This window comes from Anguilla anguilla, chromosome 10, assembly GCF_013347855.1.
Source record: "Anguilla anguilla isolate fAngAng1 chromosome 10, fAngAng1.pri, whole genome shotgun sequence".
NCBI classification, from domain to species: domain Eukaryota; kingdom Metazoa; phylum Chordata; class Actinopteri; order Anguilliformes; family Anguillidae; genus Anguilla; species Anguilla anguilla.
In genome coordinates this window covers 18,997,996-19,018,466 of record NC_049210.1, presented here as the reverse complement: position 1 = coordinate 19,018,466, position 20,471 = coordinate 18,997,996, and the positions used below count along the sequence as shown (strand labels likewise).

Below are 20,471 nucleotides of genomic sequence, written 5' to 3'. Positions count from 1 at the left end.
TTCGCATGGTTTTAATACGCTTTAATACACTTTGCTGAAAACGATCGATTTCCTTTGAAACATAATAAGCCACAATCAGACGTGTGGCCTTGATCCATTTGAGAACCAGGACAAAGAGTACTTTATATACTTGTTGTTTTATTCACATTTACAGTACTGATACAAATGATAGAAATACTGCATTTAGAGCATTTGACTATTTATGCAATATTTAGCAACATTTCCTCTTTTTAGCATAATAAATGTAATATGCAATAAATCTAATATTGACATACAACTAAAATGTAGAAACAATGAGCATTTATGTTATACAAGTAATAATAATTTAATCTACCTCTATGTATAAGTTCATACCTGCATAATTGACCAGTCTTATGTATCTTACTGTTGGAAATTGTATAATTAGCTTGAACATGTATTTCTCTGTTCACTATACTTTGTGCCAGTACTGTATGCTTTTGAGGAACACCTGATCTCACAGCAAATATTATCAGGCACAGGTTTTGGTAATTTGAATGAGAATTAAGCTTTGGCATTTTGTGATCATTCATGGTATTCAGCAGTGCGTGGGTGTGAGCATGTACATGCACGTGCCTGTGAGTATATATTGTGAAAAGCAGCTCAGATCTGACTTGCTTGAAACTGGTAACAGACCTGTGACCCAGCCACCTCTCCTTTTAAATTACATCTTAGATGGAGAAAATATCTTCTGGTTGCATCCTCATTGTTTTGTATATTGTAAAAACAGACTAAGTTTTTTAATTTTTTATTCACGGGTCTGAGTGTGTGGTGGTATCTTACCCTGATCACAGCAGAGTCTTGTAGTGTGCTGGACTGCCCAGACTGGCAGGGCTATCTGGCAGTTTTTCAGATAGTTGAAATATTTCAAATCCTTGTAGTCTATAAGCGGTAGCCAGAGCTGGTTATCCTCTGGCATGGATTCTGTGGAAGGGATTCACTCCCAAAGACTTTCTGTATCTAGTATTGAGGCTTAGGCATTAAACATTTACCGGAAGTACCACACGTTTCCTGCCATCTTCTAGCCCAAAGCCACAGGCCTGTGGCATTTTTCTCTTCAGCCAGTGAACACAAACTGTGCTATAGTCTGGAACCACTGTTATGAAAGTGAGGCAACCACATTCCTCGGGTGTAATTAACCTCACACCACAACTTTGCTACAGTATGTTAAATCATTGCACGGGAGTCAAAGAAACTCAAAAGGGCTTTTTTTTAAACAAAGGTTGTTTTATTGTAATAAGGGTTACATAGGAACACCTGTTTTTCACTTAGTTAAAAAATAAACAAGACAAACAAACAACAAAACAAAAACAACAACAAACAAACAAACAAATAAAAAAAAACCCCAGCAGAGTATTTTTAACTTACACAGGTATTCAGTTGGGTCAGTGGCTTTAGCTTTTAGGCATTGCCATTATAGGGATATATTCCTGCCATCGTAGCACAAGGAGTTTGGGATCTTTGCTGCAGAAGCGCAGCATGTTTGGTGCATGTAAATGTTTTGTTTTTTATTTTTATTTTTTAAGACAAATTCAGACTAGGAGAGTGTCCAACCCAATCGTTTTCACAAAGCTGACGAAGCTGAACTTTTTCCAATTCACAAATTCTGCATTAGACTGATTTACCTTTATTTGGATCCCCACTCCTCGTACATTTCTACAAATATTTTTACAAATTTTTTCCACATTTTGCAAAAATGCAATCATTTTCTTTTTTTAATATAATATGTTGAATAACAGGTCCTGCCTTGGATTTTGTAGAAGACATAATTAAGAAATAAACTGAAATCTACCAATTTTTATTTTTTATTTTATTTTTTTATATATTTTTGCCCAGGAACTAGAACATGGAAAGTGAATAGCAGGGCTGCGCGTGGAAGCCGACTGCATTGGGACTGTGGATTTACATGTTGCCTAAAGTGACCTGGACATGCATGGAGAATATTCAGACTGAGAGGTTTTCCCTTGCAAATCTTTCCCTTTCTTTTCAGTGGATGGTTTAAGCTGATGGAGAGATGAGGAGAGGACAGCAGGGGGGATGGAGGGATGAAAGAATGAGTGTGACACCACTGCCCCCCCCTCTCCCCACCGCGGGGTCTCTTCATTAAAGTGTAACACAAGTGTCCTAATAAGACTGCTTACCTGTGTGAATGCTCTGTTATTCATATTATTCATACCTTTATCAAACTGAAAACTTGTGTTTGTGCTTATGTTCAGAATAATTGTTGAGTTGATATGCCTGTGAGGACCCAATGGAGCCATTGTATTAATACTTAATGAAGAAGAGACTCCACAACTACGAAGACCACAAAAAAATGCATCTGTCCTCTGCACAAAAACCAGGGTAAACTGCTATGCCTAGATGCAACACTGATCAGCGAAACATTGGATTCTGTAGCTAAGAAAGGAGATGAAAGCACCATGCCAGACTCATCTGTATTGTACCAATGCTCCATCCACCTCCTAGTCTCCCATCTCAACTTCAACTTTGCAGAGAAGGAAGAAAAATTGGTTTCATCTTTTGCCCCAGAGAACATAGTATTTTCTCCTCTTTGGTGTGTGTGTGTGCACGTGTATAAGTGCTCGTGTAGGTCGTACTGTGCTCGGTTGGTTAGCCGAGAACTGTAAGTCTGCAGTAACCACAACAGTCCTTAACTGACCTTGAACCTAGGTCACACAACCACTAATGGCTGAGTCTGGAAAATGAAGGTCTGGGCGGTATGTTGGGGTGGCGCATGTGGAGGGGAAGAGGGCGTGGCCGTAGCTTTGGTAGATGCGGGGGGGGTGACTGGGCTTGCAGGGACAGAGGGGGGAGGATGGGACACGATGAGCGGTCAAAGGGCAAGCGGGCTGGCTGAGGGTCTATGATCTTTTCCTCCTGCCCTCAAAGTTTCTAAAGTTGGAAGGCCGGATCTTCATTTCGGCGAACTCGATCGAATGCTCGTGGCCTTTCCAGTGGAACCAGTTGACTCCCTGACAAAGTAAAAGAAAAGTGCGTTAAAGTTCTAGTCTAGAAAATGGTGCAGAGATCAACATTATGATGCAGAAAAGCCTTTATGGGCACTAAATATCTAAAATAAGCACATGCCTTATGGTTATCATCATATATATTATCACCTTTAAATGTTTCAGGAAAGATCTTACACAAAGATTCATGAGACAGCTCACTGTGTCTTAAAACCTGAATTATTACTCCTTAGTACATCCAACCAAACTCTCTCCTTCAGGTTTTTTCCTGATAGATGTACCCTTTTTGAAAATGGTTATTTTTGTATGAAAATTATGTTTGTGGCACCTCCTTCTCCATAGGTGAGCAAAGGTTTTTTTGTGAAGGTGGTCTCCTAAGTTTCTTCCAAGACCAAACTTGATGCAACATTGTTCTCCTCATCAGACATTCTTAAGTTTTTGCACTCCATTGTGCAATTGATTTATAACAGCTGTGGCTGTTACGTTGTGTGTGCACGGCATGGGTTGGCCCACAAAGCAACTGATGTATGCCTACCTGAGGAGTGGCCCCAGCCTATGTGGATAATGTAAAGTTTGATATGCAGCTAAACTCTCTGTGTGGTTATTGGGCGGCATGTGAAGCGATCTCACCTTGCTGTGACTGTTGTCCCCGTACCGTCCCATGATGTTGACACGATGGCAGTTCTTGTACCAGAAGGCGCCCTTGTAGGACAGCGCGCAGTTGGTGACGGCAATGTCGTTGTCATGGTCGTACGTGGAGAACGGGCGACCGTGGTGGTAGGTCATGGAGTCACCTACGAGTGAGAGGGAGTGAGTAACCAGATCATGGAATGAATAAAGATAATGGAAAATGCTGAAAAGCACCTAGAGGCTTGGAGAAAACATCCCACCATTGGAATTTTCACAGACATCATGCAAATAATGGAAGTGTTTCCCAGGATGTTGTGACACACTGATTTGCTAATGAAAGGTGCTTATCCAGGGTGACAAAGTAACACATAGTCCAGCCGGATATTAACAGAGTGTACTGTATTTCTAGTAAAATACTTCATGTACTCCTGGATGCAATACCAGAAAAGCTACCCACAGATTGACCCGTTTTATCACATTTTAGAAGCGCCACACCAGCACAAAGCTGCTGATGACGGCTGGAGCTTATGGTTCTAAACCATTCGTCCTAAACGGACAGAGAGGAGGGCGACGATGGAAATGGAGGCTCGGGCATACCGGCAGTGCCGCTGTAGCCTCCCACGTGGACCTTGTAGCGGCTGCGGGGCTCGGAGACGGTGAACCTCTCGTACTGGGCGTAGGCCGTCTCGCCCTTGTCCCGCAGGTCCACCCGCAGCTCGTACTGGCCGGACGCCGTGATCTTGTGGAGGTTCGTCAGACCTGCAGGGGGGAGACGCGGCACAGTCATCTTTCCTGTAATACTGAGCATGTGCGACCGAGGACTGGAGATTACAAATGAGACAGACTTCACTGAAAAATATGCACATTGGTTTGGCATTTCAGTGCGAGTTCAGAACTTTATGTGGTCCATTTCCTGTGTTTCAATCTCACTTCACATCTACGGACTGATGAAGTGAATTGTTCTTTACAGATCATGAGTTTCTTTTAGCACTTTTCTCAATAAAAGTATTAAATTTACAATTAATATTCTTTAGGACAGCATTGGCTGTAAAATATTTGTTAAGATGCATTATCCAAGATAATTTCCAGACACCGTGAAACGGCTCCATATTATTTTCCTCAAATGTTTTTTTAGATTATTAAAATTTAAATGTACTTCTGAATTTAAATGGAAAGACATGATATATTTGCATTGTAATAAAAAAATCTGAGCCTGTTACGGTCAGTTACAACAGCCGCGATGTTATGAAATAACTTCCCCTTTCTCCTTAACGTGTCATTCAGGGGACAGGATTGCGCACGCTGGCGTCTTTCACAATATTGCCACATGCGTTTGTGTGTGTTCCGCATCACAGCACCGAAGCTGAGTGCTAGCATCATTAAGCGAACCGGCGAAGAACACACCGAGCCAGAACTCGTCGTTCATGTCGCCGAACCCGGCCGTGTAGTTCCTCCAGTTCCGGAAGAACTCCAGCTTCCCGCTCTGGCGGCGCACGAAGACCTGCAGAGAGACGGGAGCAGTGCTGCATCACACCCGTTAATCCTTTGGGCGGGCGGACACTTTTGTAATACCGCCTGCATCCATTATTAGGCTCTTACATAACTGAGACAGGCTGCGCTTCATTGTTCCCACGGTCAAATGAGATTATATATCTTCACTGCAGACATCTTCACTGTGTAATAATCTATACTGTATATATTGCTTACATCTATGAGTTTTATCTATATGTTACACTTAACCCACAGCGTAGGACAAAATAGCTATTCGGGTTTCCTTGGCAACTCACAATCCATCCGCCTCCATCTGTGGTCATATCGCAGTACACCTGGACGGGCTGGCTCTCGTCTCCGCCCAGGTAGATGGTGTAGAGGCCTGAGGTAGTTTCGCCGTTCAACAGCGCCTGGGAGCAGTCCTTGGGGTATCTGTACAGCATACCAGCTACACGCACGCACAGACACAAACACACGCACACGCACGCGCAGACAAGCACAGGCAAACAAGCACACGTAGATTACATTCATCACATTTCCCCATATGTCACTTTGTCACCGTATTGTTTGACGTTACTTCCACTTCTAAGTGTAAGAAGCAATTTCAAAAGGGTGTACTGTAGGCTGTGGACAAACAATCAACTGAAAATGGTTCCTTAGCCCTTTTATGAGAGTAAGGCAAGAAATGAGAGCGGTACAGACAGGAAATGAAAGGGGTACAAGGAAGACAGTGGAGCAGAACAAGGTTTAATGGAAAGAGTTAGAAGGGAAAGGGTCCTCAGATAAAGGGGCTGGTGGTTGGGGGGCATGGTGTCTGAGCAGCTAATGGTAGCAGTAGTCCTGTATACTCACTGGTGGTGAAGATGGTGGTGATGTGGCGACTCCTCTTGGGTCCAGCGATGGCCTGCAGCCTAACAGAGTACTCTGTTGAGGAGCTGAGCAGGGTCATGCTGTAGGAGGTGGCTGTGGGGCTGAGGACCACTTCCTGGATCAAGAAACGGCCACAAGTACAGTTACTTCCTGTGACATGTCAAACGTGAAGATGATCTAAATACAGACAACATTGTCTAGATTCATACTGATGCATAAGCGTATATACACACTCACACATACACACAGGGGCCATCTACTGCTGGGCCAACAGTGAATAGTCTCAGTATAAGGACAGAGCAGCCACCAGGGGGCATACTCACCCTGACTTTGCCATCGGCCGACTCAAAGCTGAGGATGTAGCCTGTGATGTCAGCGCGAGGGGCCTTCCAGGTCAGAAAGGCGCTTTCTGACTGGACATTACTTGCTGCTAAGTCCTGGGGAGCATCCACATCTGGAGCAGAGGGGGTGGAGCCAGAGAGCAAACAAACTGAGGAATGGCCCAGGTAACCTCACCTTCCCACAGTGCAACTCACCGAATATACAGAATACACTTAGTTCTGCCATTCCACTAACTTTCTGTATCAGTAGGTTTTTATTATTAGCGGTTTGTTGGGTAAGGAGACTCACCGGTGGTGAAATCGGTGCTGGTGGCGGCGCTCTTCTGGGCCTGCCTGACCGCATAAACCTTGACGGTATAGTGTGTGGCGGGCGTGAGGGAGCTCATCTCAAACTCAACAATGTTTCCGGAAACGCGTTCCATCACCGGGGCCACTGCAGGGAAAGCACAGGGCTAAGCTGACTGAATTATCTATATAATAAGAGTCTTCTGTGATGTGAATCTTTATTATTATATACAGAAAATATATACGATACATTTTTATCATTTAACAAAAAACTATATATTTCAGGGCTCCAGAGAAACCCAATCCATAAAAGCCCATGCAGTGGCAAAACCCATCAAGGGTAAAGGCAGGTTTCCTTAGTTACAATTCCAGTTCCTTTTTGCGTGACCCATAGTGCTGCCCTTAAGAATATGAGTTCACAAGGTGATGTTTCAGGGCTTTGAAAAGGACTTATCCCGTATTTCTGTTTGTTTCAGTGAGTGAGCAATTCTGTTTTCCGGAGGTTGTAAAAAATAAATAGACTGTCCGCATATAGCAGCAAGCATAATCAGTTGCATAAGTGACAGACATCCTGCCAGCTACTGTGGGAGGAGGAGAGGAGATGCAGCCAATCAGAGGTCTCCTGGTGTCAAACCTGTATCCATTACTGTACCTGTGTCTGAGCTGTAGGTGATAACATAGCCGTCGACCATGGCGATAGCTGGTTGCCACAGCAGCAGGGCCTCAGTGTCCGTGATGTTCATAGCGGTCAGACCGCGAGGCTTGTCCAAAGCTGGACCAAAACCGGGAAAACACACAGTCAGGGTTATCAGTATGGTCACATGGAACACCCTTCAGAGTGTAAAACTATCCCTCGTACTCAAAAACAGATATTTATAATCCTGTCTGGATCAATCTATACTTTCTGTCATCTACATATCATGATTAATGTTGCGCAAAAACTGTGTTGATTTAGCTGTCACAGCTCATATCATTCAAGCTCATTTCCCCAGATTTCTCACAAAGCTTGTTTCTAGTGCAGATTGCTATTTTTCTTATGTATAGCAAGCTACTTAGGTATAGGTTTACTGATGATCAAGACTTTTTCCTAGTCATAATTGTTTACTTCAGCTGGTGCCCACTGGAGGTCCAGTCCCACCCTTCCCCACTAACACCTACAGCAAGACCTGTTCACCCTGTTCAACTGAGTCTTTATTTACATGTAGAAATAAGAGGCACATAATCTCCTGATCTACTTCATGTGATTATGTGCCTCAAATTTCTACATGTAAACAAAGACTCAGTTTCTCTTTACTGTCCCACCAAGGGGTCTTATTGCTTTTGAGTGTGAGACAATGGGCAAATAAAGCACATGCATTTTGAGGGGTTCTGGAGGGTACTATCTTTCATAGAGCCTCTAATGGTTTAATATGCCTGGGTAATAAGGACAATATTCCATTTAGGTTTGGTGTCATTTGGAGAGGTATAGGGACACAGGGACACTTGGGGAAAACACCTGTCAAATGCTTTGCTCAGTCAGTTCCATGCTCTTCATCCTGGGGTACTACTGCAAAAGTATTTTATTTTATTTTTTACCCAGTATATCCTTCCTATAGGTTTACAAAGTATAACTGGTTTGATTCATTTTAGACTCATCATTTTAGTACAGGGGCACCAATGATTTCTAGCCTTCAAACATGTCTGCTCTGTGTATAATAAATCAATCAATAGTACTGATTTAAGACAATGAAAAACAGGTGGACATTCTTACAAAATGTTGACCAAGCAAATTATTACATAATACAAACCGGCAAGTGTATTTGTTCAATAAGTGCATGATTTATACAATACGTGCAAGTGTAAATGGGTGTGTGTATCTTGGTGTGAGTACTCACCTGTGGTCACAGATGACGACCCAGGTGCGCTCTCATCCAGGCCCTTGACAGCAATGACGGTCACCTGGTAGGTAACTCCCGGGGTCAGGTTGGACAGCACTGTCTGTGAGACAGCCCCGTTTGCGGTCACGGTCATAGGGCTTCCTGTGGATGCAGGAGACGACACGTGAACGACAATAAAGATTTCCCCAAAACCAGTGTATGTTCTTTGATACTGTATGTGACTTAAGGTTAATAATCTTATGTTGACAGAAATTAATTTGGTGGTGTTTTTCTATTTTTTATTTGAATGCTGGCATATGCTAAGATAATAGGTAGTTATTAATTGTGTATCCATATTTGAAGTTCTTATAGCAGTACGTTTCTCAGAAGTGAAGAGCCTTTATTATCAGGATTCATTTTTTATAGTTTCACCAACAAAACTTTTCAAATAAACACATCTTTTTTCATACTACCACTAGAGGGCAGGCCAAGACTGGCTATAAAACTTCATTCTGCTAATGACCACACTTATTAAAGTGCCACTTATGTTATTTAATGAAGGGTGCATAGAATATATGCAAATTCCAGGCGGTTTAGGTTTTAACACATGAAGCAAATGTAAAAACCTATTACTGTTGGTCTGCTTCTAATTGACTATCAGTGAAGCTGATACTGAGGTGAACTGTCATGGCACAAAAAGGAGTATTTATGAAAAACAATTATCTTTTCTCTACAATAAAGCTCAGTTCAGTAATGGCATGTTTCATAATATTCGGAATTGAGACTGAATGTATTCTACCAAGCAAGCAGTGGCCCATATCACTGATATCACCAAAGCTTAAATTTATAACAATGAGACATTCAAATAACTTTGAACAATATTTTAAAGGAATGGAAAAAAAGAATCAAACCATTCAGACACCCATTATTGCATGTGCAACATCATTCCTGCATTGAGAGTTTTTTTTGTTAGAGAATGTGTGGTGTGTTTTAAATTGGTTTGGTAAACAGCCGCTTAGCCCATTGGGCACTCACCTCCCTGGGTGGGCACGTACGTGACCCGGTAGCGGTCCACCCTGGCGCGTGGCACGATCCAGTGAACGGTGGCAGATGTGTCCGTGACGTCAGAGAAGCGGATGCCCTTGGGAGGTCCCACACCTGTCGTGGCGTGACGAACGAATCCGAGCCAAATTAACAAACAAACAAACAAATGAAAAAAATCAGGAAAACAGTCACTTCCTGCGAGGAGATAGCTTTGAGGCATTACTTTTTATTGTGGGCCCAACACCGCAACAGGCATCTTCTGTTCAGCTTGAGACACCAATCGATGTTTAGTCGATAAAACAAAACGAAAAAACTGGAAAAAACTGACTTATTTAAACTAATGGAATACAAACATTCTGAAAGACTGAGCACAGATAGCACAGCTAATATCATCTGACTTCAAGTGGCAGAAGTGCATCAGGAAAGAAAACCAATTTGGATTAACAATAAAATATAAAACGATCAGTACAGAAAACATAAAATAAAACATTCAACAGCATAGTGCAAGGCCAAGCGGTTACCTAGAGGAAAGGTGTGAGACAAAGAGTATAAGGAGATGACAGCCCACAGGACAGACCCCCTCCCATCCCTCGCCACCCACAAGAAAGTCAAACATGCCAGTGTCAGACTCAAGATTATAAACAGGCCGGGGTGAACACGCAGGTGCGTTTTTCCCTGGCTCAGAGTTTGACAGAGGGAAAAAAGCAACCTGTAAAAGGTAGGACACGCAGTATACCCTGAACACACAGAGTCAAGCATCGCACAGTCAGAGCCTTTCATTTGAATCTGAGACATTACTGTTTGGGAGAGAAGAGGTGAGGGCCAGCAAACACAGGCCAAGCACTGAAATGAAGCAGCAGGTGCAGGAACAGAGTGTTAAAGTGAGGAGAGATTCCCTGGCTCAGCGCTCAGCGCTCAAGAGAAACTGTAAGCCATTATGAGGCACAGACACGGAGGGCACTGTTTAATATATATATATATATTAAACAAATTTGTCAGTTTAATATATATATAAACAGAAAATATTGAGGAAATGAAAAGAATCAGTCTTAAAACCAGTCCTGCAAAGCAATAACCCCCCCCCCCCACCAACAGAAGAAGAAACATGAGCAAAGTCTTACTAGCGAAGATTTCGTCTGACTTCAGTCGGCCAATGCAAAATAAATAAAAAAGCACAGAGGGGCATTTAATCCTGCTTTTGTCACCTGCTTTTCCAGGACTAGCTCCCGTGCAAAAATACCTGTTCGGGTAACAGCAGTAATGGGCTGGGAGTGTCGTCCCAACGTCACACCGTACAACATGATTTTGTACTGGGTGTCCGGGCTGAGACCCGTTATGACTCTGAATCTCTCGCTGCCGGCGACGGTGAGCTCCTGCAGCTGGTCCGCAGGTTTTTCAGAATCGCTAATTCTAATGACGAAACTATCAAACTCGTCATCTTCGGCTGTCCAGGTAAGTCGAAAACTTTCCGCGGTGACATCCGAAACGAGAAGGTGCTCCACTTCCGGTTCGGCTTCTGGATGGCAAAGGAATAAGATTTTGTCCTGATTTGAGAATCATAAAATTGCATCCCCTGTAAAAGACTGTGAATATGAGACTGAAGGAAACACTTATGACCTCGATCCCTCAGTCAGTGCGTGTAAGAAATCAAAATTAACAGCTTTTGTGTGTCGTTCAAAGCTGTTAAAATTTTGTTTGAAGAGTGAGGTCACAGTGAAGCAGATTTGTTTTATTTTTTATGATGGCATAAAATTTCGGAGACTTTTAGACTTTAATTTAGAATTCTTCATTATGAACGATGTCAGTGTAGTTAACAAACAAAAACAATCTTCATCTCCTGCCAATGTTTATTTTCAAATGAAAGCTAAGCAACTTGCTTCACAGCGTTCTCTCTCTCTGCTTTCTATTTTACAGCCTCGTGAAACTGGTGTAGTCCATAGTTAAGAAACAGAAGATGTTAGTATCAGAAACTGGAGGAAAAAAGACAGTTGGTACTGCTGTGGTACCCTCCACACTGATCTGGTGAGAAGCTGAAATGGATCAGTTAATTATATGATGCTTAATTTAGAGGCTGAAGTTAAAGCCGCTGAGAGTTTTTAAAGAAAACATGGCAAATATTATGTCGGAAAGAAAAGAGAGGAGTAAAGGAGTGCAACTTGCCTGTAACAAAATCTCATTAGAAAGATGTGTGTAACATAGGGAGACAAAAATGGAGAAAAGCAAGTGTTGCTGTGGCACGGCTGTGAGAAGGCCAGGTTCTGTTGACAGCTGGAGAGTTCTCAACCAATACTCTTTGTGTCAGGTACTGTACAGTACAAAACTATTTCTTCTTATTACCACAGTGGGCCTTTTAACCAGTGTGAAATGGCTGACCCCTGCACTCCTACCCCTAATTTGCTTTGTTTTGCTTGCACATATAAACCATATCTACTTGTTCTTTGCCTTGCCAAAGTTCTTTCTGAGCACTTTGTGTAATTTATTCTGCATGATTTACTGCAGAATTGGCACTGTGGTCCATTTGGTATAGACAAACACTACAGTGCATTTGTCATAGGACTACATTTGTGAATTTGGTGTAGAGTAGACTGAGGTTTCATAGAGACTCTAACAGCGCAAAGCATTGGTGGAAAGCTCCCTTATGTTGTGCTGAGGAAGGGTACTTGTCAGCCACTGTGACCTCAGGCCGGAACACTTTTCAGGCCTTAAATGAGAGAAATGGTTTCCCAAGAACTCCCCAGTGTCCCTCACCAATGTACAGAAATGTCAAATCCATCATCTTATCCCTCCCAACAAGACCTAAAGGCTCAATATTAAAAAAAATTCTTAAGTTTTCCTCCGTGGGTGGTTCTGCCAAAGCAGCGGATGTGGGGGCAACATTGCAATGAGAAAAAGGGGATTGTTCGGATATGAGGTATGGATGACAGCACATGATTTTCAGTGGACAGTGAAGGCAAACATTCCCCATGTCTGACATATTTTTTAATAAAACATATATATACATGTACAGAAAATGTATTGGACTAGCGGCAAATTACGTTACAGCCAGTGAGCATATTGTGATCGGCCTGTATTTTATACGTTCTTTTCTATGCTTGGGCAACATACGATATATCTCGTCATGCCAATAAAGCATTTTGAATTGGAAATATGCTGCAAGCACCTTACTTATGACTCCATGCACATACACCATAATCAAAGCCACACATGAAAAATGAACGAACACTGCTGTTTTTCCAATGAGAGACACTAACCAATGTTTGCCTGAATTGAATTATACTCAGCCGTAAAATGTATAAACATGTATAGAATTACAGTGACATGAACAAAACCTGCATGTTAAACCAAACAAAATGCATAGCAAGACGCAAGCAGCCATTTCAGCTTGAACCCAATACTGATTCACAGATAGAAAGTGTTTGATGAAACTCAGGAATATATGCCCTTCAATTCATGCGATTCATTTTTCATTGATCATTTTAAAACCAATGAGTACAGGTATTCATCAGTGATGAATCATATGCGACTAAACCGTCGTCTTCATTTCAGCATGAAGCAATCCTTAAATCGCTGAATGTCACAGCAGAAAATGTATTTCTCAAAAATAAGTGCCTTTCAAAATGCCATGGACTTTACAAACATCATGACAAGATGTTGACAATGTTTATGATTTACTGATCAGTGTGTAGTAAATACAGAATGCACCGATATGGTCTGTTGGTACTGAAATGCAGCATCAGATGAAGACAGGGGAAAAAATAATAAGGGACAGAAGCATGCGCTAGGATTGGTGGTCGATAACGGCTCACACTTGTAATCTGTTCATTCTTGTAACCAAATGGACACATTGCAGAGCAAGCTAGATCTTTCAGCACTTTTGGATTAAGGCTGAAAGTTACTGCTTTCACTTTCTCATGTTGGCAGGTTGTCATGACACAAACCCAGAAGGCAGTCATGATATTTAAATTTTCACCTTCCTGATGGGTGATGATCCCAATGGTATTTCCAGACGACAGTGTCATTTTTTTTTGGGTTACAAAAAAAAATCGGTCTAAAGCTGTCATTGTGAAATAGTCTTTAGCCCCGGTTGATAATGGGTGAGCACAGCTGTTAGTGACAGGAAGTTTTCTGATGCGGCAGATGTGTCCATGGCCTGTCTGCACTGTACTATAATTAAGTAAACATTCTTCCAGGAAACAACACGAAGATCGAAGGCTCAACTATGAGTGCTTTCTGGAGGTTCAAACAAGAAGGAATTATCCCTGTCCTGAACAGTAAAATCATAATTTGGCCAGAAAATGAACAAATCGCATCTAAAAGCCCTGTAACCTTTAAGGAAGGACTGCTCCTCTGCTAACTCAGGGATCACCCCAATAAAAAAAAGATCACGAAAAACAAGCAAGGCTCAAAAGAGGCTGAGATCTAAATGCAGCAGGAATTCGATTTGAGCCCCGTCCCTTCAGATTTGTGTGAAATGCCAGCGCACAGAAGCCGTTTTGTTGTAAGATGTGGCGGAAATGAGAGGCAGACCTGACAAATCCCACAGAGCCGTCGGTTCTCATTAAGGCCCAAGCCGGTGCCTGCCAACCGCTCGATGTGCGAGGGAGTGAGAGAGAGAGAGAGAGAGAGAGAGAGAGGCAGATAGGGAGAGATAGAGATAGAGAGAGAGGGAGACAGAAAGGGAGAGATAGAGAAAGAGAGGGAGAGAAGCTGACTCTTCAGTAGCGCTATAACATATGGCAGCCACTGATCCCTTACCTGAGACCTGCTTGTGCAAACACAATCTGCGCTCACAAAAATGAGGCCACGTCTGCCACTGGAAATGGAATGGAGGCCCGTCTAGCCAGCTTAAAGTATCCCGTACTGTGCAGCACACCACATCTTAAGAATTTGGCAGAAACAAGAGTTTAAAAAAATGGCCATAGCTACAGTGTTACAAGCAATACCTTTTTTGTGGGTATTTCTTGAATGCTAAAACCCTTACAGGCACCATCTTGCTTAAGACGTGTGGCAAGGAGGGGGCAGGGGTTGGCTTGTTCTCTTCTTGTTTTCCTAGGCAAACTGACTATACAGCCATTGAATACATGCTGGACAGGTACCAGAGTGCTTTCCAAAGGCTGGCTTCGTTTTACAGTCAGGTCAGCTTCGCGCACCAAAATGGAAACAGGAGTCAGACGACGACGAAAGTGCCTAGACGGCATTTTATGGATTAGGATTAGGCGAGTCGTTCCCGGTTCGTCTGGTTTGGCCTTTTTTCATTGCATTAGCATGCAGGGTTCAGTGCCTGGCTGCCACTTTCAGCTGTGGTCTCTGAAAATCCCTGGCAGCCATGAACGCCCACCCCCCCCCCCCCCCCAAAAAAAAATGTGTGAATGCTAAAGCATGAGAGCGACGGGAAAGTCCAGCGCCGGGGAAACTCGGGTCGCATACTGAGCGCGGCCCTCCCAGGAAGAGGCTAAATAGCGGGGGAACAGCCCTCAGTGCTCCCTCCTGTGGGGCACCCCTGTGCTTGCCCCTTTCCAAAAAAAAAAAGAATCTGCATTTCCATTCGGTTTTTTTGGCCACAAAAATAAAAGCCAAAGAGAGCATCATCAAGAATGACTCATGGGAAAAAAAAAGATTGTGGATATTCATTTACCTAATGAATGAATAAATGAACAAATTCTCATTTTTCACCGTTCGTTCAGAGTTTCTTGACAACGACTGGATGACAGCCTGGAGAGTATGCGGGACATTAATCATTGGAGAGGTGACACAGTGCCTGCAACATCTTGGGGGGGGATACCATGCAGGTATGGAAACAGTTGGCATGGCAACAGTTGCCCCCTATGAGGAACTAGCTCATAGCCACAATATTACAGTATATAATTGTGGAGGCCAGTAATCAATTAACTGCTGAATGTCAGGCATTACTCACAAAAAAGGCAAATACAACAATATTTTGCAATGCCTTTTGGGGCAAAGGGAGTTACAGTGTTTGATTACATCCTTGCTAAACTCACAGGCAGTTTTCCTGTGATGTCAAAGAACAGAGATAGTGAAGCCCTGTGACATAAGCTTGGGCCACTGAACTCTGATATGATATGTGATACACAGGAATCAGTTATGTTACTGGTCAGCGAGTCGGGAACATACAGAGTGCCAACCATAGGCTCAGCCCCTGCACTCCAGGTATCCACTGTAATTGGCTTTTCAGTCAAAGTGGTATATATTATCAATACCACAGTTGGCAGATAGGCCCAGTCCAGAACTGTAAATGCAAGTTTTAGGCAATATAGAACATTTACATCTGTTATTAACATTGTCTAAATGTACTTGGGGAAATTCAGTGACCAAAATCCAACTGAACTGTCATCACATGCAAACAGGAACCTTTGACCTTTGGAACTTTTTTGGTTCTGAATTACGATGTCCTGAGATATTAAGGTTTAGGAGGACATGTATGAAAACACTATAACAATTATGGACCTGTAGTAATGGCAAAAAGCCATGTTCCAGTTGTCTCAGATCTCTGTAATATCAAAATATCTGGCAAAAGTTTCACTACACATTATTACAGTATATGCTTGGCAATGCATGTGGCAGCCCATATTGTACAGGCTTGCAAATCTTTGCTGAAGATGTGCCCAGTGAAGCATATAGGCTACTGTACTTATATATGATGGGCATATAGTACAGCTGTTACGCTATTCTTGTGTAGATATTTAGCATCACATTATATAAACACACACAGTCCAAGCTTGATGCAGTGATAGACACTTTTATTTGTAGATAAATGCCAAGCACTACTGCAGATGCTCTCTAGTCTGAAGATAAATGGCATGCGTAGGTTGGCTGAATGGCCTGTTCTCATCATTATGTGTTCTTGCGTTCTTATGTGCTTATACAAACGTATTTTGGTGATGCATAAGTATGATAGTTTTTTCGGCTATAGATTTTCCTTGGCATGCTAATCGCCCACACACTGAATACTGTACATCCCTTCCCTCGCCCCCTCCCTCATCCATTTCCGGTTGTAAATGAATGCTGCTCAGGTTTGTCATAAATCTCCTATCTCTCCTCTTTTGTATAGATCAGAATTATCAGTTGGATATGAATGGCTTGATAATAGATGGCAAAAGGAAATATAGGTGAGATGTCGTTTTGTGACAGCTATGGCATTTCAGGGATAGGTGTATGGGTCGTGCTGACATGTACAACGCCGGGGAAAAAGACACATGCCTGTCAGGTTGCCGTAGGAACAGCAGCCATGAATCAAGGAGGCAGAGAACTTACCTTTAAACTGATAATGCTCGCAATTTTAACAAGCTTTCCGGTATTAAATTGGATCAGCCTGCCGGTCAGTGCATTCCTTTTCACTCATATTAAATGCCTTGAATGTGAACCTTTGCGCACTTAGACATTAAGACATTAATTATTATAAAGCTAGATTAAAGGTTTAATTAAATCATATGAACAGATAGCCAACCTGGTTCTTCTAATAATTTTGTTTAAATTACACTTGATTTGAGGTCAAGGGGAACATGGATGAGCTGGCAGACCACATAAGATGTAGTCAAGTATGAAAAGGAATCAGCTAACCAGCAGACCATATTTGCATTGCTATTGCTTGTTAATCACATAGCGCTACCAACTACAGTTTTAAGATACCACACTGGACAAAGATTCTCTGCCTCTCTCACTTTTATCACAATAAAGATCTCAACAAGACCCACTCTACCACAAGTATTTAATGAATGCCTGAAGGGTGCCTTGGTCCTGTTCCCTTATATACTGTACTGCATCATTAGATTTAGAGGGAAGCACATCTACTCCCTCTCCAATTGACACAGAATAAAACTGAGGGGTTAAAGCGAGTGTCAAAAAAAACAACAACATACAATCCTGCTCCATTATAGCCAAGGTTTTTTCCTCCACACAATAATCTGGCATAATCTGACAGGGAGTGGTATGTCTATTCCATTGTCGATTTATACATTACCACAGTTGGAATCCATTTTGCAGCCTTTCAGATTATCCCTTATCCCAAAACTATTCAAATTCAAAAAGACAAATTTGGAACTGATTTTCACAAGTGAAATTAGGCTTGTGATATGTACAAGGCATTATTTGCAACTGTCTGGGCAGAATGGCCACACTCAAAAAAAAAAAATCAAGCTTAGCACCACATTTACTGTAGCACCACAGATGAAACCCTGCAATCATCCACAAGCCAATGAAATCCTGCAGCTAACTGCATTGTTTCCAGGCACATAATCATTGCTCAGCATTACCAAACCATTTACCACCTGCTCATTCTAAAAAGCCTTTTTTTTGATGAGGTGAGCCTTAGATTCGATTGGCTAAAAAGGCTCTCATGAGGGCACGTGCTGTAGGACCATAAAGGGAAGCAAATGTAATGATGCATTTACAGTCAAAGAGCCAAATATGAAATGGCTCAAATATGAGCGCCCATTTAGCCGCGAAGCTATTCATAAAATGGAAAAACTTGTGAGAAGAGGTACTTTTATGACCGAGATGTCTTTCGTTTTATAACCACCTCCATAAAAACCAGACAAGAGACCACTTACGCCTGATATCTGGGGTGTACTGGAAGAAGTGGAAGAGATGGGGGTAGTAGGGCACTGGGAAATCTGGAAGTTTTTGGGTTTCACCTTACCTCGCCATAAGGAAACATGGAATACACCACGCCGTACATTTTCAGAGCCCAGAGTGACACAGTGGCTGGATAACTCAGAAAGAACATTTTAATATGTTTTGAAAAAAAATGAAGTTGGTGTGTGGCATGCTGTGTGTTTTGCAACCTTCAGGGCATAGAATAGAGACAAAAAGCAGATGGTGTTAAAAGAAAATCGCCGGACGCCACAGGGCTAAAAAGAGAGAGAGAGAGATGGATGAGGGGAGCGCCTAGGAGCAGAAGAGAAGAAGAAGGGTCCTGGGCCCCCCTGGGGGGTGAATACCTGTGGTTGCCACGGCAAAGACGGGCTCTAAGAGGGTTCCCCGGGACACCCCGTAGAGGGTGATCATGTAAGTTGTGCTGGGGGCAAGGTTGGTGATGCCCAGGGTCTGGGTGTTGCCGGGGAGCGTGTGGTTCTGCCCGTCTGTGCCCCCCTTCGAATCTGCAACCTCAATAAGGAAGCCCTCAAAGGCCCCCTCCGCTGGATTCCAGGACAAACGGAAGCTGTCCCAGGACACGTCTGAGACTTTCAGACTGCCCATGGAAGGTTTTTCTTCCTCTGGATGACAAATAAATCATAAGTCATGAGAAAACAAACTCATAAAAGCCTGTAAATATTTGACTCAATTAAATAGAAGTATTGTGTTTCCTCCCCTTACTTCATTTTTTCGTCCGTAATTCAGCCGATTTTGCTGAATGTGTTAAACGGTTTCTGAATGTTTGAAAAGCAATCACACCCATTTAGCTGTGAGCCAGAGTTATGGACGCATGTCAGTTGAATCCAGTGCTAAAGGCATGGAAAATAAAAAAGGTGGTATGATTCCAGAGTTAATTTGCCAATGTAATAATATTTTTTTTTAAAACTTACAGCAGCAAGTGTTGCTTGGTGCTATGTCTCAGCTTGGAGGAGGTGCTTTTCCTCCTGGCAAGCAATAATTAGATGTTTGGCATTTACAGTATGAGGTAGTAATTACTGAGTCAGTGCAACTTTGATCTCAGGGCATGATGCACAAAGTTGCTTCTGGTTAATGTTAAGCCAAATGATGTTATGATTATAAGCTATAACAATTCAAAACAATCAATTTAGGAAATATATATTTTGCCTTTAAGACTGCGCAGTTTTGATTTTCATCTCATTTAAACCACAAAAAAGGCTGCAGATGAGAAGATGGAATGCAAATGAAAAGAAGACCTGATTTCACTGAACAGAACTTGTAATATGATTCAGTAATGAATGAAAGCCAGCATAAAAAATATTAAAATTTGTATTGCATGGAAAAAAATGAATAAGAATCATGGGAAATGTATGGCTGGCCAGTATTTTAAGACTTCTGGATGCAAAAAAAGACTTTTTTAATTTTCAAGTGAAGTGATATAGCGCAGATCACAACTGAATGGTGACAATATGCAGAGAATATAAATTTTAGTTTATTAAAACATTTCCTCATTGTTGCATTATTTGAATGATATTCCCTGAGCCATATCAGTGAGAAAGTTTCAGGTACATGGTTTCATCACATTTAAAAAAAACTTTCATAGCGGAACCAGGCTAGCTCATTATACCTCTATATCCACTGCAGAGTGGTTCATTAAGAACCTTCAGACTGGTTCATTAAGCCCTGCTTCTACTGTAAAGATGAAATCAGGCTCATTTTACTAATTTCAGTAGCTTAGATTGATTAAATCCAGCAGTGAGGTCTCCCAGAAGCTCCAGGTTTGAATCCTCATGTTGTATATCAGAAGTTTCTTGCACACTGACACAAACTGAACCAAGATTTTAAGATTTTTAAGATAGTCGCTTTGTGTTATGTTCAGGTGCCCTTTCAGGGTGGAAGACAGACCAGAAGATTAGCCACCTGCAAAGGTTAAAGCTGTGGAACGGAATTAAGACCAAACAGCAGCAACAAAGAACAGCTCCAGTGCTGGGAAATCATAAGACAATGGTATGAAGATTCCTCTCCTGTGAAAAAAGGTGTGATTATATGTCTTTTGTCAGAAACAGGTGTAGTCAAATAAGAGAGGGAGGGGGGAAAAAAATAAATGTCCTTTCAAGTGCTTTACTCGTTCCCATCTGCTCAGCATCCAGGGAAAACCCCTAAAAGGTCACCGCCACAGAATGGAAAAAAAGGGACGGGGTGACTGGTGGGTTCATTAGCACCACCCCCTCCTTTCAATGAGGCCTGACAAGCTCACGTGCACCTGGCCTACACCCGGCCCAGCAGCCTGTGCGTTGCTTTAATGGCTCTTGACGAGCCATTAATCTTTTGAAGGTCCCGCATAGGCCGTCTGAACGGAG

At 42.3% G+C, this 20,471-nt stretch overlaps 1 protein-coding gene across 4 annotated transcripts in view; it reads right to left on the bottom strand.

Moving 5' to 3' along the window:
• Window positions 1-1,232: 1,232 nt before the first annotated feature.
• Window positions 1,233-20,471, bottom strand: part of tnc (tenascin C) — a 50,917-nt gene continuing 31,678 nt past the window's right edge. The window contains exons 11-23 of one of the 4 annotated variants that reach the window (XM_035379930.1): window positions 18,459-18,734; window positions 10,742-11,017; window positions 9,493-9,615; window positions 8,476-8,628; window positions 7,254-7,373; window positions 6,606-6,749; window positions 6,299-6,429; window positions 5,958-6,090; window positions 5,402-5,553; window positions 5,019-5,115; window positions 4,212-4,373; window positions 3,615-3,778; window positions 1,233-2,990 (exon numbers count right to left, since the gene is read on the bottom strand). In XM_035379930.1, the coding sequence (XP_035235821.1) occupies window positions 2,880-2,990; window positions 3,615-3,778; window positions 4,212-4,373; window positions 5,019-5,115; window positions 5,402-5,553; window positions 5,958-6,090; window positions 6,299-6,429; window positions 6,606-6,749; window positions 7,254-7,373; window positions 8,476-8,628; window positions 9,493-9,615; window positions 10,742-11,017; window positions 18,459-18,734 (2,042 nt within the window). In that variant the 3' untranslated portion in view covers window positions 1,233-2,879. The remainder of the gene's footprint in view (window positions 2,991-3,614; window positions 3,779-4,211; window positions 4,374-5,018; window positions 5,116-5,401; window positions 5,554-5,957; window positions 6,091-6,298; window positions 6,430-6,605; window positions 6,750-7,253; window positions 7,374-8,475; window positions 8,629-9,492; window positions 9,616-10,741; window positions 11,018-18,458; window positions 18,735-20,471) is intronic. The other 3 variants (XM_035379931.1, XM_035379932.1, XM_035379933.1) reach the window with 3 other exon arrangements.